Here is a 23,980-nt window from a genome sequence, read left to right as displayed (position 1 = left end):
CCCCCCTCCCGGATATGACTGCTCCTGGACACAGACTGATCCTCAGCCTCTCTAGCCAGTTGTAAGGAGCAGCGAATGGACAGAACCACTGGCATATCCTCCTGCTATCCTCTCCACACCCCCACCACGCGCTGCTCCATACCCCCAGGAAAGGATTCATGCTGTGTTGACATAGGCTACAGGTGGTTGGTCGTGTTTGAGCGGCTGTTGGTTGTTTTCTCTGTGTGGTGGTGAGTTGGGGTGTGTTTAGTGTCATGATGATGCTGCCTCTTGTTGTGATGAGCTTGGTGTGTGTGCTACTGGGCTCCGGATGGGCCCAGGCCCAGGACCAGGCTGTGGGGCAGGATGTCGCTGCCACCCCCTGGAGACAAATGATCCAGTGGGAGAACAACGGCCGGAGGTTCAGTCTCCTCAACAGTGGAGCCGAGTACGTCCCTGCCAGAGCACAGGACCAGGAGAGAAGTCACAGAGTGGTGGTGGCTGACTCTCGCCCCCGAACCCCCCGCAGACCACAAGGTGGGAATGTACGCAGGCAGGCCCCCTCCAGGGGAGGCTCGGAGACCGTGAGAGGACAGGCCAGACATCCATTTGGCTTCGGACAGGTGCCCGACAACTGGCGCCAGGGCTCCGTGGGGACAGGCTCCACCAACCCCCGCTTTAGGCCATCCACTGGGTCCTCTTCATCGTCCTCATCATCCTTCTCATCTTCCTACAACGTCCCTGTCCAACCCTACCCGCAATACCCCTTCCCTCAGCAGCCCTACCCCCTGCCCTATGATCCTAGTGTGGTGGAGGGAGCAGGTCGGGGCTACGCGGAGCCACCCTTCCAGAGGGCCACAGGTGGAGGCTATGGAGCTGGTGGTGGAGGATACGGTGCTGGTGGTGGAGGATATGCTGGTGTCGGTGGAGGATACACTGGAGTCGGGTATGGAACGGGTGCTGGTCTGGCCCCTGTGGTTCCACGCTCCCCTCAGGACTATGGTGAGGATGGCTACCGTTACTACCAGTCCTATGGCTACGGGCCCAACCCTGCCATGCCTGCCATGCCTGCTGTGCCAGCACGGGCTGCCCAGCCACCCTTCTCAGATGGCCTGGACCGCAGATACACACACAGCCTCTACAATGGAGGAGAAGATCCTGCTGCTGCTGCCGACACAGTGCCCGCTGCCCCGGACAGGACAGTGGCTGGCGCTCAGCCTCCAGTACGAAGTCCCCAGTACGAGCAGTTCCCCCCGTTCGGTAGGCCCCAGGTGCAGCCACAGCCTCCTTTCCTTCCGCCTGTGGTGCCAGGTAGAAGCCCCAACACGGCCGTGGAGAACCCCAGCGTCAACGTCGGGAGTGTCTACCGGCCGGAACAGAGAGGTACGCGCAATTAACATGCACAAAGTCATTTAGTTCAACGTCTTATGTCTTATAACAAAGCCAGCTCTTTGTCCACTGTCCAACCAGATGTTTTAAATCATCAGAATGTACAGTATTTTGTTTTGAGAGTATGAAAGATTATCTGTATGTGGTCCTAAAGAAACAAGAGAGATTTGTCATCTTCTATTTAGTCAACTTTATAGTCGGTTTGATGTGAGCGGTACAAGACAGTCATGCAAACCACGAAGGAACCACCAGATCCTAATGGTAGCGCACATGTGAAGTGGATGATGCACTTGTGGGGTCACATCCAAGCTTTTCCTCAGTTGAAGGAAAGAAAACAAGAAGGGAATGTGGCTCCTCTACTCTGCTCCTCTGCTGCTTCCTGACAGCGGTGGACAGTGTGAGCCCAGGGGGAGCAGAACCCTTACCACCTGTCTCCCCAGCTATGTGCCTCTGCAGCTGGAGAAGTACACTGTTTTCTAGAGGTCTTTCATTTCACATCTCTCAGGCCCAAAACACAGTACATGGAAATCTCTTTTTAAATAACCAGAATTTCATTGCTATTTACTGGCTCAAGTCTTTCAATTATAATTTGCCAAACAAAAGATAAGAGCGTCTGCTAAATGACTTAAATGTAAATGTAAAAGCAAACTCTACTGAAGGACGGTTCATCTTTTCCCCCTCACTCAGAGGGGTTATTGAAACCAGGTGTTGAGAAAGGCCTGCCAATGTGGTGAGCGCACACACAGGGCTCACTGTGTCATAGCTTGGGGAGTAAATAGTCTGCTGAAAATGGCTTGGCTCTTGGGGAGGTCTGGGTGTAGAACCTGGGAATAGAGGTTACCTCGGTGTTGGGGCTGGCTGGAGGAGGGTGACTGGGGCCTGGGTGAGCAAGATGGGAGAGAGGGGGGTGCTGCCTGTACCACTACCAGAGAGAGAGAGAGGGGAGGAGGGGGGTGCTGCCTGTACCACTACCAGAGAGAGAGAGAGAGGAGGAGGGGGTGCTGCCTGTATCACTACCAGAGAGAGAGAGAGAGAGGAGGAGGGGGTGCTGCCTGTACCACTACCAGAGAGAGAGAGAGGGGAGGAGGGGTGCTGCCTGTACCACTACCAGAGAGAGAGAGGGGAGGAGGGGGTGCTGCCTGTACAACTACCAGAGAGAGAGAGAGTGGAGGAGGGGGCTGCTGCCTGTACCACTACCAGAGAGAGAGAGAGGAGGAGGGGGTGCTGCCTGTACCACTACCAGAGAGAGAGAGAGGGGAGGAGGGGGTGCTGCCTGTACCACTACCAGAGAGAGAGAGAGAGGAGGAGGGGGGTGCTGCCTGTACCACTACCAGAGAGAGAGAGAGGAGGAGGGGGGTGCTGCCTGTACAACTACCAGAGAGAGAGAGTGGAGGAGGGGCTGCTGCCTGTACCACTACCAGAGAGAGAGAGAGAGGAGGAGGGGTGCTGCCTGCTGCTGCTGCCTACCACTACCAGAGAGAGAGAGGAGGAGGGGGGGTGCTGCCTGTACCACTACCAGAGAGAGAGAGAGGAGGAGGGGGGTGCTGCCTGTACCACTCCCAGAGAGAGAGAGAGAGAGACAGAAGAGGGGGGGGGGGGGATTAGTGGAAAGTCCCTGTTTCACATGGTCCATTGCCTCAGGAAATCAAACAAATATTTAGTATGAGCTGGGGTGAAGAGGGAGGGAGGGAGCATCAACGAGCTGCTCTTAAACATGCAGTGGCCCAGCCAAAATGCCCAATATTCGTTTTGTAATTCAAAACACACAATTTCTTGAAAACCAAGGGTAATTGATATACTCTGTTCTGAGAGCCAATCACAGGGCTGGGTTAGGGAGTATGGTGAGGGTAAGGGGTGGACACCGACTTTATTATTGGAGCCCAAAGTTATCAATGTGGAAAACATTTATTTACAGTAACTGAAGCCGTGTGGCGAAAAGTGACGCAATTGCCAACACGTGTGTGGGAGTTTTCTCTGTCCTGGCTGCTTGGAGCCTCCATGGCCTGAGGAGCTGGGACATCAGATGGGGTACTCTCCTCTGGTTGGGAGCATGGAAGACTGACTTACACATATCTCTATTCCTCTGCCTGGCCAGACTGTGCATGAGGCTCTTTAATGTGCCATGTGCTTCAGTTCCATAACTCAGTCTAACGCATTAAGACACTGGAATGTGGAAGCATTCTTCTCTGTCCAAGACACAGCCAACATGTGTGCAGATGCCTCAGCTTTCTCACACGCCATTTAATAAATGTGATATAAGTTCCTCCTGTGGGCCGACAGTCAATAGAAGCGAAGGCTGCAAGGGATTCCAATTTAACTGACATACCTTCAAATGTGGAGACCGGTTCGCTTTGTTCCCACTCAAATGAATAGGACTCAAATCAAAGACCGATTAGACATTATTCAGGGTCACATTTTATTTGGATAGCCTGGCTAGTCCATCTGTAGATGCTCTACACGTGGTCATTCTGTCAACAAACTATCTGTTGATAAGAAACCGCTTGCTTAGGTTACAGTTAGGGCTAGGTTTAGAATAAGGGTTAGGGCTAGAGTTAGGGTAAGGGTTAGGTTTAGGTTTAGGATAAGGGTTACGTTTAGGATTAGGGTTAGGGTTAATAGATAGTCAGTTGAAATGTTAGTGATAGTCTGTAGAGCATCTACACATGAACTATCCAAAGTCCACCGGGCACAGACATCAGTTCAATGTCTAGTTTTGATTTATATTGAGGTTGAGTTGTCAACTAACGTGAAACAACGTTGATTCAACCAGTTTTTGCCCAGTGGGAAGTGTTAATGTATTGACTTGTCAATAGAGATAAGTAGTAACTTGTCTTGTTTATTGCCAAATGGCCTTAATGGGAACAAGAATAAATGAGGGATGTGGAAAGAGCCTGTGTTGGTGTGTTGCAATAGGCTCGGACTTGTCTTGTTCACGGAGAGCTGTGACTGCAACCATCACAGCACTATTATATTGCACTCTATTCTCTCAGCACTCTTAAGCTCTCACGTATTCTCACATGCACCCACTCTAATGAAAGAGCTGTTCTCAAAAAATAAATGACATGCCATTGACTTCGTAAAAGGGATGTGTTTATATGTTGTGTATTGTACACTTTCAGGGAAAGAAATTATTAAAGAACTGGCAAAATCCAACATCTTTTCTCTAGTGCCCCACTTAAAATATGATAGAGTATGTACAGCCTTGTCAAATGCTTTTGAGGGCTGATCAGCCTTTGGTTCAGACACACTATATCCCTCTGAAAAATGCCCAATTTCCAGTTTCCGGAGATTAGGGGGCTAAAGAACAAAGGCTTTGCCGAAAGAAGAGGGAGAAGAGTCCGCTGCTGGATGTAAAAACTCTGCATTTCACACAGGCCTTACAGTGTTTACATGGTCTGCCCCAGGAAGCTTCCCGTGGCCTGTAAGTCTGCTTCAGAGAGATGACAAATAGGATGTGTACACAGTGCTGGGAAAGACAGATCCCTCACTTGAACCTGTGTCTAAACTGGGGAAGGCTCACCTGGATGTTAAACAGGCAGAGGAGATAGGAAGCTTTCTCTGTAGAATTCCTATAAACAAACTGTATCCAAGGCCTGCTGTAAACAACCGTGATGACAGAGCGAGAATACAAAAGCGCAACGCTAAATATCATGTCCCCGTATGGCTTCAGTTGTTTTACTGTTTTGTCAATTTGGCCGGGACCAAAATGAAGCTGATGGTAGTTTTTGAATGGTACCAGAGGTCAAAACTTGAGATTGACTTTATGTTGCTCCAACTGGTTCACATTTAAGTGGATGTCTGGCCTTTGAGGTTGAGGTAAAGGGGGAGGGAAGGGGGTGGTGATAAGGTATCCCAGTGACCCTTTCTGACATGCCCTTTACTGGAAATGGGACACACATTGGCTCTGACAACTCAGGCCTGCTTTTTTATTTAGTCTTATGTTTTCTCTGACAGAGTCGATCACTGGCCCAGTTTAGGAACAGCGGGGTGTGAGATCATTGTTGTTTTACCTTAGCATGCTGCTCTGTCTCTCTTTCTCTCTCTCTCTCTTTCTCTCTCCCTCCATCTCGGTCATTTTCTTGCATTAATGTGAAATAACTTTCAATTTTTGATTACTAGGAGCCTACAGCAAATATGAAATATGAACATTTGCCATACGTAGAATGTATGCACACATAAGTCGCTTTGGATAAAAGCGTCCGCTAAATGGCATATATTATTATTATTATTATTAACGTTGGCTACTGTAGCAGAACAGAATTGCAAGTCTAGTTGAGGAAGTTGATTCTGTAATGCTTATCATTATCCCCTCCAGATATGAATAGTCTGAATGTATTTTTCACGCCAAAGGTTAACATGGAATGACAGGTGCAAATTAGGATTAGTGTCATGAAACATCACATCATATAAAGAGGCCCCAGCGTTTTAGCATCATTTTCTCCCTATGTGTACCAACCATGTTTTCACATTCACATTCAGGTTGTGAGGGAAGTATTTTTTAAAGAATGAATGACTCATTCATGTATACTCCATTTTATTTTTCTTGGCATGATTAGCTTTTTTGTGTACACTAAGATCAGAATCTATAATGACCTATAGGGAGGGAGTACTAATCCTGCTGAGATGATCATCTGGAATGTACTGTAATTAGTGATTCCTGACTGCAGACCACAGGGCCCACCTATCTGAATGTGCCACCATATGTAACTGGTGGACATAACTCTACACTAAATCTTCGGTCCCTCTTTAAATGACGTTCAGCTTCTAAAGGCTTCATAAAGCCTTTCATAAGCGCTACATAAAATGATCACCATTGTCAACTGTGACATAACCCACTATGTCGAATATGATGTAATCATGCTTTATACAGGGTGACATGTTGTGCTGAAGGATGGCACACACTATAAAGTGATGTCATGTTAGTCACATTACACCTAATCTCATTCCCTGTGTTTAACACTTCTTTGGTTACTACCTAATCCCATATGTGTTATTTCATAGTTTTGATGTCTTAACTATTACTATTACTAAAATATAAATAAATATTCATTACTATTATTCTACCATGTAGAAAATAGTACAAATAAATAGAAACCCTTGAATGAGTAGGTGTGTCCAAACTTTTGACTGGTACTGTATATATATATATATATATATATATATATATACAAAAAATATATGTATGGGGGACTGGAAATGATGCAGACAATTACATTGATGGAAGCCACAATCTATCTGCATATTAAAGATGATTTACCCTCTAAAATCTTAATTTGCACACGTCATGTAGCCTAGCCCATAGCCCTATATGTTTTGTATCACAAGGTGTGAATCACAACTAAAGTGGCCAAATAACTTAAAATGAAGCACATTAATTTGCTTTATAACCGGTGTAGAGCCTAACTAGCATACATAGGCGGCGCGTGAGTTTGAAGTTTGGGGAAGATAACTTTCACTATAAAAATGTAATAGAATAGGTCAACTTTTGTACCATGGGGGATAGTAGATTGTCATAGGCTAGTGCTTCTGCTGTTCGTTAGGCCTACTCATCTTATTGGCTGATGAAAAGTAAATGTGGACAGTTATTCCAATATCTTCAATATGGAATTCGATAAGAAGGACTCGCGCAGTTGCGTCCCCGATGTGTCTGTCTTCACTTGTAGCCTACAGGCGCTGAGATGCCTGTGAGAAGGACCAGATCATGTGACAGTCATTGGTTAATAAGAATTGAGATATCTGAGAGAATCATGGAAGTGAGAGGTGCAGCCTGGGAAGGAAATGATAATTATTATATTCAGCCCAAGGGTACAACGGCCACTGGCCACAAAAGACCTGGATGTTTTTAGGGGGCATTACAGCCACACAAGGGGGATGCCGCCAGGAAATTTGAGGCATTATCAAGTGTTGGTCAAATTATGAATGAGAGACTGATGAAGTGTGTGCAGCCTGCGCAAGAAACAAACTAGAGCTCATGCCATTCATCATCAGAGTCGCATCTTTCAGTCTTAGAATGTATTCCAAATCTAAACATATAGACCTCCCGAGTGGCACAGCGGTCTAAGGCACTGCATCGCATTACAGACCCAGGTTCGATCCCGGGCTGTATCACAACCGGCCATAATGGGAGGTTCATAGGGCGGCGCACAATAGGCCCAGCGTCGTCCGGGTTAGGGGATAATTTGGCCGGGGGGGCTTTACTTGGTTCAATTTCCTCTAGCAACTTCTTGTGTCGAGCTGGGTGCCTGCAGGCTGACCCTGGTCGTCAGTTGTTTCCACCGACACATTGGTGCGTCTGGCTTCCGGGTTAAGCTGGCGGGTGTTAGGAAGCGCAGTTTGGCGGGTCATGTTTTGGAGGACGCATGACTCAACCTTTGCCACCCGAGCCTGTTGGGGCGTTGCAGCGGTGAGAGGAGAAAAAGGGGGTCAAATACAAAATCAATTTTAACATATAGACCAACGTGTGTATCACAACTAAAGTTGCATAAATAACTCTAAATGAAGCAGATAGGAGGACCTGTTTCTTTGTTAACCGCTCAACACAGAATAGCCGCATGTGTGTAGTCCCCCAGAATCATTTGGAGAAAATATCCTTTCGCTGCCCAGAGGCATTTGAACTCATAATATGATCAGTGTCTCGTCAGCAACACTAAAAAAGTACTTCCATGTCAGGGAATTTCAGAAATGTTTTAAATAAAAGTACCCAACGTAATAGTAGAAAAGTGTCAATAACCATTAACGATATACATGTCTAAACATGAACAATTAACAATCCGAAACCTGGAAAAACAAAAACAAAAACAAATATTTTTTAAAGGCCCCACCAAAGTGTTCTGCTGTTCATGACTGCACACATCCTTCTGCAGCACAGCATTTTGGGGAAAGTTGAGTTCAGGTCCAATATTGACTATGCACCCAAGAGGGAAAGAGGTTGGGCCATCCTAGAAATGTTTTAGTGAATTAATATATAACATTTAGCAGACGCCTTTATCCAAAGCGACTTACAGTCATTGGTGAATAAATGTTTACGTATGGGTGGTCCTGAGAATCAAATTCAATATCCAGGCGTTGAGATGCTCTACCAAGAATGTATGACAGGTTTATAAATGCTTTGTGAAGCCTCAATTTAATATGATTTATAAGGCCTTTATTAAGCGGTGCTTATACCACCCTTTATAAAGCACAAGTTTGTCATATTTGACATAGCGGGTTATGTCACATTTGACATTGGTGGTTATGTCACGCAGTTATGCCACATTTATGAAGTGTTTATAAAGCATGAAATATGGTTATAAATGATTTGTAACACATGTATGTAGTGTTTAGGAAGGCTTTATAAGCTGCACATCATTAAAAGCATGAACTTCTACTGCATCTGTATCAAAGTCCTTACAATAACACAACGCAGGGGAATGAAATATAGCTGATGGATGAGGAGGTGTAAAGCTGTGCTGTTTCATTTGAGGAATGACCTCACTGGTCGGTGCACCACAGCGATACTCTATATTCTGTCAAGGGAGGAAGCAGACCAGTAAAAGTTGATATTGGCATCAAGGTATTGATACTAACATGATTGAATCAATTGCTGTCGAAGGATACTATGTGTTGAGCCAAGTGTCTTGTTCTAGGTTTGCCAGACCTGGTTCCTGATCCCAACTATGTGCAGGCCTCCACGTATATCCAGAGGGCTCACATGTACTCTCTCCGCTGTGCTGCCGAGGAGAAATGCTTGGCAAGGTAAGAGACCATTTGAAACCTTTTAAGTGTTTTAATAAGTGTCTGTGTTTGCTTTGGATGAGGAGAACATACAATAACTTTGTTAGTAGTCACTCTGTTAGTAGTCACTCTTATCACCAATTTTTGTAAGGCAGTTGTCACATTCTGATGGACAATCAGTCTCCTCCAGTTAGAACACATTGTAAGATTCCATGTGGCTATGGGTGAATATTAGCATATTATGTCTCAGATCCGGACTGTTTTATCTACCTGCTTAGTAAAGTTACTCCTTATCTAAACTGCAGTATATAAAGTTTGGAATCCAGTTCACAGTGCAACATCAATAACCTGACATCTGATCACCTAGGCCTGTCACTAAGGCTGCATTTATACAATTTTGACGTCTTTTGACCAATCAGATAATGTCTTTTGCCTATAATTGGGCAAAAGATCAGATTTGCGCTGCCTGTGTAAACGCAGCCTAAGGCTTGCCTATGTAACGTGGCCTGTCAGTAAACGGTTCTCTGAGTGGTTTGGTCTGCAGTCGCAGCACACACAATGGTCCTCTGACTTTGGCCCCAGGGTTAGATGGGTACGGTACAATTGCCCAGACCTCAGAGCATTTAAATGAAGGCGATGAACTTTGTTGTTCCACTGGCTCTCCTGTTTGCCCTCCTTCCTGTCTCAAGCACAGCCATTCCTCGAAGCCCTCTCATATCCTGTCTGTGTTATCAGCAGTCATGGACAGATGGCCTTGTATAATGTGCTATACACTCCAATGTCAACAACAGCCATAAGATGTATTGCAAAGATTTTTACTGATACTTTGGAATGCAGGTTATTATTACAACAATTCTAAAATGTGTTCATACTGGACGTCTCTACACAGTGTATGCCTGTCCACTTCAAAGCTTTCCTTGCTACAAAACTGAAAATGTGTGCAGTAGGCTATGGAGATTAATCACAGTAATCTGTCATTATTTATTTAACATATTTTTTCCCTCTAGCTTTTCCAGACACGCTCAATTCTGTCTTGTTGCAGGAACACATTGTGAGCCTTAGGTATCAAAAACTCACCGGGACAACCCTTGGGAGATGTGTTCTCTGTAGCCATCTGTACTTTCCGTCACTCATTGCTATTCCATTCTTTGTGTTTGTCTCCCCACAGTACTGCTTACAGCGCTGAGACTACAGACTATGACGTCAGAGTCCTGCTTCGCTTCCCACAGAGGGTTAAGAACCAGGGGACGGCTGACTTCATGCCCAACCGACCTCGACACACCTGGGAGTGGCACAGCTGCCATCAGTAAGTAACCAGTGTTTCCCCAAACCCATACAGTATATGCTATTGGTTTATGATACTCAAATCAAATTGTATTTGTCACATGCGCCGAATACAACAAGTGTACACCTTACAGTGAAATGCTTACTTACAAGCACTTAACCAACAACGCAGTTTTAAGATAAATACCAAAAAAATAAAACATAATAATAATAATTAAAGAGCAGCAGAAAAATAACAGTAGGGAGGCTATATACAGGTTATACAGGCTATACACCGGTTAGTCGAGGTAATTGAGGTAATATATACATATAGGTAGAGTTATTAAAATTACTATGCATAGATAATAACAGAGAGTAGCAGCAGCATAAAAGAGGGGGCAATGCAAATAATCTGGGTAGCCATTTGATTAGATGTTCAGGTATCCCGCTCCTTGAAAGTGGCAACACTACTCTTTAGCTCAGTGTGGATGTTGCCTGTAATCCATGGTTTCTGGTTGGTGTATGTACGTACAGTCCATGTGGGGACGATTTCATCGATGCACTTATTGATGAAGCCAGTGACTGATGTGGTGTACTCCTCATTGCCATTGGTAGAATCATAGAACATATTCCAGTCTGTGCTAGCAAAACAGTCCTGCTTCCTACTTTAGTGCTTGTAAGCAGGAATCAGGAGAATAGAAGAGCTTTGTACCCGTCTCTGTGTGTGGAGTAAAGGCGGTCTAGAGTTTTTTTCCCTCTGGTTGCAGATTTAAAATGGTGGTAGAAATGAGGTTAAACGGATTTAAGTTTCCCTACATTGAAGTCCCCGGCCACTAGGAGCCCCGCTTCTGGATGAGCGTTTTCCTGTTTACAGCTCATTGAGTGCGGTCTTGGTGCCAGCATCGGTTTGTGGTGGTAAATAGACAGCTACGAAGAATATACAGTGGGGCAAAAAAGTATTTAGTCAGCCACCAATTGTGCAAGTTCTCCCACTTAAAAAGATGAGAGAGGCCTGTAATTTTCTTCATAGGTACACTTCAACTATGACAGACAAAATGAGAGAAAAAAAATCCAGAAAATCACATTGTAGGATTTTTTATGAATTTATTTGCAAATTATGGTGGAAAATAAGTTTTTGGTCAATAACAAAAGTTAATCTCAATACTTGTTATATACCCTTTGTTGGCAATGACAGAGGTCAAATGTTTTCTGTAAGTCTTCACAAGGTTTTCACACACTGTTGCTGGTATTTTGGCCCATTCCTCCATGCAGATCTCCTCTAGAGCAGTGATGTTTTGGGGCTGTTGCTGGGCAACACGGACTTTCAACTCCCTCCAAAGATTTTCTATGGGTTTGAGATCTGGAGACTGGCTAGGCCACTCCAGGACCTTGAAATGCTTCTTATGAAGCCACTCCTTCATTGCCCGGGCGTGTGTTTGGGATCATTGTCATGCTGAAAGACCCAGCCACGTTTCATCTTCAATGCCCTTGCTGATGGAAGGAGGTTTTCACTCAAAATCTCACAATACATAGCCCCATTCATTCTTTCCTTCACACTGATCAGTGGTCCTGGTCCCTTTGCAGAAAAACAGCCCCAAACCATGATGTTTCCAACCCCAATGCTTCACAGTAGGTATGGTGTTCTTTGGATGCAACTCAACATTCTTGGTCCTCCAAACACGACGAGTTGAGTTTTTACCAAAAAGTTATATTTTGGTTTGATCTGACCATATGACATTCTCCCAATCTTCTTCTGGATCATCCAAATGCTCTCTAGCAAACTTCAGACGGGCCTGGACATGTACTGGCTTAAGCAGGGGGACACGTCTGGCACTGCAGGATTTGAGTCCCTGGAGGCGAAGTGTGTTACTGATGGTAGGCTTTGTTACTTTGGTCCCAGCTCTCTGCACGTCATTCACTAGGTCCCCCCGTGTGGTTCTGGAATTTTTGCTCACCGTTCTTGTGATCATTTTGACCCCACGGGGTGAGATCTTGCGTGGAGCCCCAGATCGAGGGAGATTATCAGTGGTCTTGTATGTCTTCCATTTCCTAATAATTGCTCCCACAGTTGATTTCTTCAAACCAAGCTGCTTACCTATTGCAGATTCAGTCTTCCCAGACTGAATTTTACACTGATAACAAGTTCATACAGGTGCCATTAATACAGGTAACGAGTGGAGGACAGAGGAGCCTCTTAAAGAAGAAGTTACAGGTCTGTGAGAGGCAGAAATCTTGCTTGTTTGTAGGTGACCAAATACTTATTTTCCACCATAATTTGCAAATAAATTCATTAAAAATCCTACAATGTGATTTTCTGGATTTTTTTTCTCATTTTGTCTGTCATAGTTGAAGTGTACCTATGATGAAAATTACAGGCCTCTCTCATCTTTTTAAGTGGGAGAACTTGCACAATTGGTGGCTGACTAAATACTTTTTTGCCCCACAGTAGATGAAAACTCTCTAGGTAGATAGTGTGGTCTACAGCTTATCATGAGATACTCTACCTTAGGCAAGCAAAACCTTGATACTTCCTTAGATATCGTGCACCAGCTGTTGTTTTCAACTATACATAGAGCGTCACCCCTTGTCTTACCAGAGGCTGCTGTTCTATCCAGCCGGTACGGTGTATAACCCACCAGCTGTATGTTATTCATGTCATCGTTAAGCCATGACTCAGTGAAACACAAGATATTACAGTTTTTAATGTCCAGTTGGTAGGATATACATGCTTTTAGTTTGTCCATTTTATTATCCAGCGATTGTACATTGGCCAATAGGACTGATGGCAAAGGCAGATTAGCCACTCGTCACTGGATCCTCACAAGGCACCCCGATCTCCTTTGGCGAAACCCCAGTCTCTTTCCCCTGCAAATGACGGGGATGAGGGCCTGTTCGGGTGTCTGGAGTAAATCCCTCTCGTCCGGCACATTAAAGAAAAATGATTTGTCCAATTCAAGGGGAGTAATGTCTGATGTCCAGAAGCTCTTTTCGGTCATAAGAGACGGTAGCAGCAACATTATGTACACATTAAGTTACAAACAATGTGAAAAAACAAACAAAATAGCACGGTTGGTTAAGAGCCAATAAAACAGCATCCATCCTCTCAGGCGCCAATGTACACAACCTTGCTATGGTAAAAACGGTAAGATCCTTGCTCTACAGGGTTAATCGGATTTGTTGTTAAATGTGACATTTAAAGTTGGCTGTTTAGCTCTTTCGTTTTGTGTTAGTTTGGTTAGCTGAGGTCAGTGCGTTCACATTTGCTCTTTTTGGTGCAATCATGACTTCACTTCATACAGTATGTCATGACATCACTGATATGTTTGGACACCCTCTGCCCTGCCCTTCCTCTATGACCTTGCGTTCCACAACGGTTTTATTGGTCACAGTATGTCTGTGTTCCTTGGGTTTGTGCAACAAGTTTCAGGCTGTACTTACTGTCCTCAGCTCTATGGAATGTTGACTGCCCATTAGCAGATTGGCAATGTTGCCTGGTGACATCACTGTTCGTTTATACATTGGTTTCCAGGGCGGGAGTTAGCCAATGCAACAGCTCGATTTGACTGGCCAATGGAAATGGAATAGAATCCATAAATGTTCCTGTCAATCTGTTCCCTGGCATCATAGGCCTGGTGCCTGGTATTATATGATGACATGGATTTGTGTTAGTGGAACAGCACAGAACACAGTAACAAGTGTGCTTGTTTGACAAAAGAACAACTCTTTGCCAAATCAACTTCACTGTCCCTACATTTTCCCCCCCAATGGAATACAATGAGTAGTCAGTATATGACCCCTTAATCCATCTATATTTTAATTTGTGTATTGAGCAAATGTTATACGGTACAGAAAGTTTAGGATAAAACCTTAGAATCAGTGTTTTATGGAGACAAACAGATAGCATGAACTCTAATAATTTAATTTTAATATAGTGTGCATCCTTAGATTCAGATTTCTCTATAAAAAATGTCAATCTCAATATAACATTTCTGTCCATTTACACAATAGAGTGATCAATTATGATCAAACAGTACAATAGATGTACACAGTTAAAATCCGGATTATGTACAGTGCCTTCAGAAAGTATTCAGACCCCTTGAAAGTTAAGGCATCATCCTAAAATATATTTTTTTCTTCATCAATCTACACACAATAACCCATAATGACAAAGCAAAAACAGTTAAAAAAAAAAAGTTTACTAATTTATATTTAAAAAATAAATAAATAAGAATTATCACATTTACATAAGTATTTAGATCCTTTACTCAGTACTTTGTTGAAGCACCTTTGGCAGCGATTACAGCCTCGAGTCTTCTTGGCTGTGACACTACAAGCATGGCACACCTGTTTTTGGGGAGTTTCTCCCATTCTTCTCTGCAGGTCCTCTCAAGCTCTGTCAGGTTGGATGGGGAGCATTGTTGCACAGCTATTTTCAGGTCTCCGCAGCCATGTTCGATCGGGTTCAAGTCCGGTCTCTGGCTGGGCATTCAGAGACTTTTCCCAAAGCCACTCCTGTTTTGTCTTGGCTGTGTGCCTAGGGCCGATGTCCTGTTGGAAGGTGAACCTTCGCCCCAGTCTGAGATCCTGAGTGCTCTGGAGCAGGTTTTCATCAAGGATCTCGCTGTACTTTTCTCCGTTCATCTTTACCTCGATCCTGACTAGTCAGATCCTGACCGTCCCTGCCCCTGAAAAACACGCACACAGCATGATGCTGCCACCACCATGCTTCACCATAGGGATGGTGCCAGGTTTCCTCCCAGCCATGACACTTGGCATTCAGGCCAAAGAGTTGAATATTGGTATCATCATACCAGATAATCTTGTTTCTCATGGTCTGAGAGTCTTTAGGTGCCTTTTGGCAAACTCCAAGCTGGCTGTCATGTGCCATTTACTGAGGAGTGGCTTCTGTCTGGCCATTCTACCATAAAGGCCTGATTAGTGGAGTGCTGCAGACATGGTTGTCCTTCTGGAAGGTTATCCCATCTCCACAGAGGAACTCTACCTTTCCCCAGATCTGTGCCTCAACACAATCTGACCTCATGACTTGGTATTTGCTCTGACATGCAATGTCAACTGTGGAACCTTACATATACAGGTCTGTGCCTTTCCAAATCATGTCCAATCAATTGAATTTACCACAGGTGGACTCCAATCAAGTTGTAGAAGCATCTCAAGAATGATCAATGGAAACAGGATGCAACTGAGCTCAATTTCGAGTCTCATAGCAAAGGGTCGGAATAATATTGTAAATTTAAATTTTTTTTTTTTTATACATTTGCAAACATTTCTAAAAACCTGTTTTCACTTTGGCATTATGGGTTATTGTGTGTTGATTTATTTATTTATTTAAAATCCGTTTTAGAATAAGGCTGTAACGTGACAAAATGTGGAGAAACTCAAGGGGTCTGAATACTTTCCAAATGCACTATACATGCAGATATTCCGATTATGCTCCTCTTTTCTTCTCTTTATGGTGAACACAAGCATTACCTCTAAGGTCAAAGGCCCATTACTGTTTGCCCAGGCGTTATGTGATACATTTCTGGGCTTCCTGTAATCTGGTTGGACTGTATGGAATGCAAACACCATCCACTAAATATTTCCCCCTCTTCTCCTGCCTGGCCTCCTGGACGTCTTTGTATTGCATTTTAACACAACTGGAAAATGACTTGTGGTTATAAAGTGCAAAGTGGAATTGGAATGTTTTGTATGTTAGGATTACAAGCCAGGCTTATTCCAGCCTTCTCTCTGTGTCCTTCCAAAAGTTAATTCTCTCTAGTTGACATAGTCACAAGGGGAGATCCAGGATTACAAGGCGAGGGAAAGGGCCCTCCAGTCCAGACAGCTCTAGACTCAGTGTCTCCCTGTCTGTCCCACTCTCACAGAGAGATAACAATCTCAAGGCTTCCATCTAAATAAACGTCTTTCGCGGGAACAAAAATAATGCCCATATTTCAAACCCCCATTGCACTGAACACCCGCCTCCAAACCCCTGCCCATAGACACATACACACAAAAACACACACACACACACACACACACACACACACACACACACACACACACACACACACACACACACACACACACACACACACACACACACACACACACACACACACACACACACACACACACACACACCACATACAGTGGGTGTTTTGCAGAGAGCTGCCCTCGCAGGATACCCAGTGTACAGCCCTTTCAATTCCTCTGTGTTTACAGATTCCCTGTGTAGTCGGTGCAGATTCCCCCTTAGAGAATCGCATGGTGTAGCTTTTAGCCTGCGGAAACACATTGTTCCTCACCTGAGAGGAGCTGTTTACCATCTCCAACTGCTATGGAACGAATGACTTCTTCCATTTGTCACCTCCTCCATTGGTGGAAAGTACCCGTCTGCCTTTCCCTCCATGCCTCCATTCAATCTTTTAATGACTACGCCAGTAAAAAGTTGTAGCTATGTTAGAACAGGGAGCATGAGGTAAGGAGACTGGGTTATTATTTATACAGTCTGAGTCCTACTGACTGAACCAGCTCCAGCTCTTACCACACCTGCACTACATTCACCAAAACAAACACTGACATAATTCTTAGTGTCTGGAATCTGGAATGTGACTTTCGGTAAAAATAGCAAGAAAGGGTGATTCATTTCAATAATTAAGATTAGGATACATTTAAGTGAAAGTGAGATGAATAGGTTGACAATGCACTGCAGCATTTCAGCCATTCGACACTGTGTTCACAGTTCAGATGACATCTTCATAGGAAATCTAACTTGGCTGAAATACGAGGCCATTACTGTATCTGGGAATCGAGATACAATATGTTTTACATTTACCATGCTGCCATTTATTCCAAACAGCAGGAGACTGAATAAGACAGAGGATGTCTTCTTATTCACAGTGCAACACTGTTTCTAATGCATATTTAAAGGAATCCCCCATGTATGTCACTTGTATTCTCAACCTTACAGTGTAGCGGTATCTGTCGGATTTGTCTGAGTAACACAGTGTTAACAGTTCGTATGAAAAGGATATTCACAACATGCTGGTCTGCAGAGGGCAACTGTAAACAGCCAGCCCTCTCAGGTCACTGTCTGACACTTGGCATTGGTCCACATCCCAGCTACAAGATGGTGCACGGCTACTAGAGTAAATGATTTCAGATGGACCAGCACCAGCAGTACACTGAGACACGGAGCGGTGTAGCTCATTTCACATTCTGAGGACATGATTTGTTCTCATGGGTAACTAGGCTAGCAGTGGCAAGATCCAGCATTCCAACACTGTTAAAGCTGTGTAAACACACACACACACATACACAAACGCACAGGCTGACAAAGACGCATTCACACACACACACACACACACACACACACACACACACACACACACACACACACACACACACACACACACACACACACACACACACACACACACACACACACACACAACACGAATACATGCTCAAGCCTTCACTTATCTTGCGATAGTGATTAAAACTTTCCAGATTGATAGAAAGTAATTAACGAGACCTCAGACATCAATAGATTGTTAATGTCTTGCTTCATCAGTGCATGGTTGTAGGTATTAATTACATTCTAGTCTCCTTTGGTACGTTGTGATATGCTCAGTCAAGCTGCACCCAGTTGAAGTGTTGACAGGTGAGGGCAATGGGCTGTTCAAATAAACAAGCACATCTAATTTAAAGACTTTGGATGGTGGCCTGCAGTAAACAGTTTGCTCTGTGTTGGTTTACTGATTATCGTGTAATTATCCTTTATGCAAATTGAGCACATCTCTAGTATTGGTTGTTGTACCTGTCATTAACTGAATTTATAAATGTTAAAATTGGACTCTTCTTTGTTCCCCTGCTGACCACCCTGTGCCATGCCTCCTCTCTCTGCTGCGCGACACACAGACGCTTTTTACCTGTCACAAAAGCATTTTTACATGGTAAAAGTGGACATTCATTCCCCTCTTGTTGCACTACCGACCACCTATTTGCCCTTCTATCTACCCACAGACACTACCACAGCATGGATGAGTTCAGCCACTATGACCTGCTGGAGGTCACCACAGGAAGAAAGGTGGCTGAGGGACACAAGGCCAGCTTCTGTCTGGAGGACACCACCTGTGACTTTGGTCACCTGAAGCGTTATGCCTGCACATCTCACACTCAGGTAGATACACCAACACATATCTCACTAAGGTAGATTTGCCAATAGACTTGGCATGGCATCATTCATTTGTCTGACGGAAGTCGGTGTCATGGTCTTGCAGCAGGTACCGCAACAAGGTATCATCATCTGAGTTCAGCGAGCAACCACAAAGTCTCTTGTTTAACAGTTCTTCCACCCCACTCAGTCTTTCTATGAGTCAGAGATGGTGCAGAGGCACGTCTCTCTGCTGCTGAGCCATAAGCATAGTCTGTTGATGTTCCACGTGAATAACTCTCCTCTATGTTCCTCCAGGGTCTGAGTCCGGGCTGCTACGATACGTACAACGCTGATATTGATTGCCAGTGGATCGATATAACAGACATCCAACCTGGGAACTACATTCTAAAGGTGAGACTAAGAGCAGAGGAAAGTTCTGATGTGTACTTGGTAATCTTCCAGGAAGGCGCCATTCCAAAGGCAACATTCCATAGGAAAAGGTGCGCCCGACCAGGTTACTGGGAAAATGTGGAAAGTTGTCTTAAGCTATAAAACATTACGGTTCCTAGACTGTGGCTCATACCGATCTACTCGTTTTGACTGCAATTCAGTCCCATCGCTCTCTGCCTGTCTGTGTTGACCTCATGTGTTTCAATGAGGGATGAATCTTAAATTGGGTTGCATGTCGTGGACAGTAATATTTGACATGTCTATATACAATATATATGATATTATAAATACCTCACATGTGACTCGTAGGAAGAATAAAGAATTAGCCTATTCAAATGTTTCTCTGACTCCATAAAGATAATTCAAATATACAAGCAAGCTTTAAGCAATGTGTTGACGTTGACTAGCAAGAATTGGTCTGAGAATTGTCTATATCAAAGGCAGGTATTTAATTAACATTGTACAATGAACGGGTTCACCTACAAGCCAGAAAGCTTCATTTACAAAGCATTGCCGTGGGGTAGCAGAGAGAACAGTCCATGACTTGGGTGACTGGAGTCTTTGTCAATGTTTTGGGCATAGAATGGATACAGGATAAGAGAGAGATCAGGCATTTCATTCCATTTATAACATCTGAAGCCGTAACCTTTCAACCCGAAACCAACCACCATTGAGCAATCAAATGATACCAAGTTTACAGTAACCTGCACACTCCCAGGCCCAATCTCCACAGGGTGTCACAGCATATAAATGCTTGTATGGGGGATGACTGAGATATTTTTGCATATAGTAATTCAGATTTCACCGTTATACAGATACAAGTAACCACAGAGATCATACAAACATATAGATTGTATCAGAGTTATCCTCAGTGAACAGTAACCACAGAGATCATACATACATATAGATAGCATCAGAGTTATTCTCAGTGAACAAGTCTCAGACAGAAACCATACGTGGATACTATAGTATTATTCTATCACAATCAATATCAGGTGCTCTGGATACTGTAACAGAGATAACAGAGATACAACCTTGGCCCCTCAGAAGGGAAAGAGCTGACTAGTCCTTGGACATTGGCCTTTGTTCCTGGACCATTTGCCATGCAACTCCAGGTGTCAGAAAGCACATTAGCCTACAGCACACATATAGCTATCTTAATTCCTCATCAATTCCCCATTGACATCAACAGATGATTTAAGCAGCACTTCAAATGTTTTATTTACGCATACAGAATCTCAAGTCAAGATTCTCCGTCCGGTCTCTGCCAGAATTCCACTGATAAAAGTACTGTGTAAGTTATTGTTTTATTCCTACCTGCCTAGCTGTAGTGGTATCCTCCTCTGCTTCCTCTGCCTCTCAGCTCCAGGTCAACCCCAAGTACCTTATCTTGGAGTCTGACTTCACCAACAATGTGGTGAGGTGTAATATCCACTACACGGGACGCTTCGTCACAACAACCAACTGCAAGATATCTCAGTGAGTACAGCAACGTCTCTTTTATGACACTAGTCAAAAGACAAGCTCTCATTATTATGCCAAACTACCTGATATAATGTTTTTTAGTTCATTACCTAATGATTCTGTGAATCATGTTCATCAATGTCACCAAGATGAATGATTACTGACTGTTTTATACTGCCTCTCAAAAGGAGCAGTAAGGCTATTGGGACTTTCAATGGGATGATTAGGAAGTGCATTATTACACTCCAAATTACTGAAAAATCCATCTCTTTTTATGAAAGAGACTCGGCTTTAGAGCATACTTTATCTGAGCAATGAAAATGTACAAGTGAGGTAGTAAATCACCTCTAGTTCTATGGAGTATATAGGGAGTACACAGATAATTACATGGTGAGTGGGCTAAAGCATTCAGAAAACCAACTGACCCTTTCTTTGACATTGGAATGATATAGAAACGTATAATGACAGTATATACCCTATGTGATTGTCTTAGCTGTGAATAACTAACAACAAACATGCTATTTCGTTTTTTTATTGTTTTGTTTCAGTTTTCTTTTTTGTGATAGGAACAGAAAGCATGTGGGGAGGCTAGGAGACGTTTGTATTGTACATTTTAAAAGATTGTGTGTTTTTTTGGGATGATTGATCAAGTCAAAGGTTAGGTTAGGTTTAAATTATAAACTCCAGCTCAATGTAACTTGGATTTAAATGGAAAAGCACTGAGACTGGTGCAAAAGCAATATGGTGGAAGGAAACTCGCTCTAACCCATGTTTACGCAGATTCAATGCTTTTTAACTTAGTGGTACATATAAGAAGAACAGGGGCCGACTGGGACCAAAATTCGGCCCTGATACACCAGCCATTTTTTCACTTGAGGCCCCCTCACCAGCCCATTTTATTTCTTTAAGGCCCCCATTATTAGCCAGATAATGATGATTTTGCACAACAACAAAAAAGTTAGACAGGCCCACTGGGCTAAAAACGCACCACCCCATCTTACATTTCGGCATGTCCGTTCCTAAAGAAGAATCAAGTTGGCTACTTAGCCAATTTTTTTCCCTGTTAGCTAGTGATAGCTAGTGACAGTAAATGCACAAATTAGGCCTATTTGAAACTTACCCATCTCCTGGCAGCATTTACCTGCCCGGTTCAGTAGCTTTAAAACACTTCAAAAGCATGACAACCCCATTGAAATTCAATTTCTGTCCAACGTTTAGGGGGAAAAATGAAACTGAACATGATTCATGATTGCTTTATTTTCTTTTAGTTCGTTTTGGTGTCAAAGATAATAGTTTTAGTTTTTCAAACAGGTTTATTCATTATTTTATTTCCGTTTTTCATTATTCGTTTTTCATGATTTGTTTTCATTTTAGCTTCAATTTAAGTTTACTATAATAACGTTGCCTCGGTCTACAGAAAGGGCCTTTAATAAGAATGTGTGGACAGGTACACTAACCTCTCTGTCTCTCTGTGTTATCAACACCCGCCTCATTGTGTTGTTTGTTCTGTGTCCATCCTGAAGGTCCTGATCGGACGTGGGAAGGCTGCCCAGCCAGGGTGAGTCCTCCAGGACAGTGCTGTTCCATTGAAATGTGAATGGAATTTGTTTTGTTGTTGCTGTTGCTGTTGTTTTGTTTGTGCTGTTTTTGGTTTCCTGGGCCCAGAGTGAACACGGGTTCCAGTGGCACTGAAGAGAACATGGGGATATATACACAAGCACACAAACTGAAAACCCATACCAAACTCAACACTCCAGTCTCTCACCCTCTCCATTGTTGTTTTCCTTCTATATTATCCATAACCTTCTGTCCCAGACCAACCCCACTGCTCGTATTTCTACTCTGACAGCCTTAATGAGGCTTTTGTCCATGAAATAGTAAACATCTTGGACATTGTGAGTACGTTGCTCACAGCTGTGAGCGGAGTGGCTCGGTTTGGTTTGAAATAAGGTGTGAAATGGAGCTGGTGCTGAAATTAGTGGTCCCAGACGAGTCTGGGCTCAACTGCAATCCAACAACAAAACAATAAATGGTGCATTCATCCACGCTGTCTGGGAGGAAGACATGGCAGCTCCAGCCAGTGACTCACTAGGACCATTATAGTGTTGTTCTTCTTCTCTCTGCCTCTTTGTGCCAGTTTTAAAACAATGTGATTCTCTGAGCACATCTACATAGTGTAATATTATCGAGAGACGAGAGAGAGGGGAGAAGCCAGGTCTTGTTCGTTTGCACACGTTAGTCTCCGTCAAGTAGTCACTCAACATAAAGAGGCTGTCAGAACCCAGAGCGTTACCGCCTCTAAATACCGTCAAAGTCCGTTTTCGTCCTCGTCCTTCATTTTTGTGTTTGTCTCACAAGAAAACATAAAGCTTAGTTGGCAGAACTGCCATTTATTTTCAAGGAGGTGCTTTCCAGAATTAAACTTACATTGGAGTTTTCTTTTTCAACTACCAACACTGGTCAGATGCCAAATAGGTTATCTGTAGCTTTGTAAGAAGAATGTACATGACAATTAACCCACTGATGCATGGTTTTAGCTATAGAGAACTGTACTTGCTTTAATTGATTGTATTTTGATTCTTCTCTTCTTTAATGAAAGGGTCTTTAGTACTGTGTTTGAATTGTTGCTGTATTTGTGAAATTCCAGGAACTCATATATCGATTTTTATACGAATCCAGAACATACTTTGTATTTGTTCAAATTGAGTGTGTTGCGGCAGAGAGTGACTGTAAAGAAGAAACTACTGTTGTAAAAACATATCATTGTGATGCATTACACTAGTAGGTTTAGCTTGGCATTACAGACAGACAGAGTGCCGAAATGCCGCCTCTATACCTACCTCTCAAAGAGTGAGCTATTGTTTCCAGTTGAGTGTACGGTTTCTATCAGACATCCCTGTGATGATGGCCCACTATGGCCTCCCACACACTCCATTGCAACACACACCTACAGTAAAACACTTAAGAGAAAGGATTTAGAAACATGAACAAATGCAGAACAGGTCTAGTCTTGTATTCTGTTTATATACCATATTACACGTTAACATGACCATTTTAAGATTGTACATAGTAGTCTATCAATGCTGTCATTGACCAACACTTCTTTGTATTCTGGTTGCTCTTGATATTGTTTACCAAGACAGGTGGAAAGTATAATTAGGAGATTCTATTCAATCAATGGAATGACACTATTAGACTTGTGGATTATAGCAGGCATCATTAAATATATAGAGTATATGTTGATTTGCTTGAGTTCTTCTGTTCTTGAACACCTGTCAAAAATGACATACCTAATAAAGACGTACATTTACACCTCTATAAGGTGTTTGTACTGACATGTGACGGTTGTTTACAGGCTGTAGTTACCCATGTGGTTTCTGTCACTGTGTTAAAAAAAAAAGTGTTCAAGCACGAGACATAAACATTGGAGCAAACTTCAATGCTGGAAATGACTTCAACTTCCAGTTTCATGTGTGTATCTCATGTTAGGATTTGGACCTATATCCATTTTGATATGTCACTTCATTTTATTGTCCCTATTATGTGTAAATAAGAATTGCA

General features: G+C 43.4%; 1 protein-coding gene across 1 annotated transcript; it reads left to right on the top strand.

Moving 5' to 3' along the window:
- LOC118358978 (lysyl oxidase homolog 1-like) lies at nucleotides 1–23,731 on the top strand. The gene is made up of 7 exons (XM_035737067.2): nucleotides 1–1,362; nucleotides 8,994–9,102; nucleotides 10,250–10,387; nucleotides 18,373–18,529; nucleotides 18,821–18,916; nucleotides 20,319–20,434; nucleotides 21,943–23,731. The coding sequence occupies exons 1-7, from the start codon at nucleotides 255–257 to the stop codon at nucleotides 21,947–21,949; spliced, it is 1,731 nt and encodes a 576-aa protein (XP_035592960.1). The 5' UTR covers nucleotides 1–254; the 3' UTR covers nucleotides 21,950–23,731.
- Nucleotides 23,732–23,980: the final 249 nt, after the last annotated feature.

Source organism: Oncorhynchus keta, chromosome 2 (assembly GCF_023373465.1).
Source record: "Oncorhynchus keta strain PuntledgeMale-10-30-2019 chromosome 2, Oket_V2, whole genome shotgun sequence".
NCBI classification, from domain to species: Eukaryota; Metazoa; Chordata; class Actinopteri; order Salmoniformes; family Salmonidae; genus Oncorhynchus; species Oncorhynchus keta.
Note: the sequence above shows the minus strand (reverse complement) of the source record. Positions and strands in the feature narration are given on the sequence as shown.

Coding starts and splice junctions, on each gene's coding strand:
- LOC118358978 (XM_035737067.2), top strand. CDS start 255: ATGATGATGCTGCCTCTTGTTGTGATGAGCTTGGTGTGTGTGCTACTG. Junction 9,103..10,249: donor GAGGAGAAATGCTTGGCAAG/GTAAGAGACCAT, acceptor GTCTCCCCACAG/TACTGCTTACAGCGCTGAGA. Junction 10,388..18,372: donor GAGTGGCACAGCTGCCATCA/GTAAGTAACCAG, acceptor ATCTACCCACAG/ACACTACCACAGCATGGATG.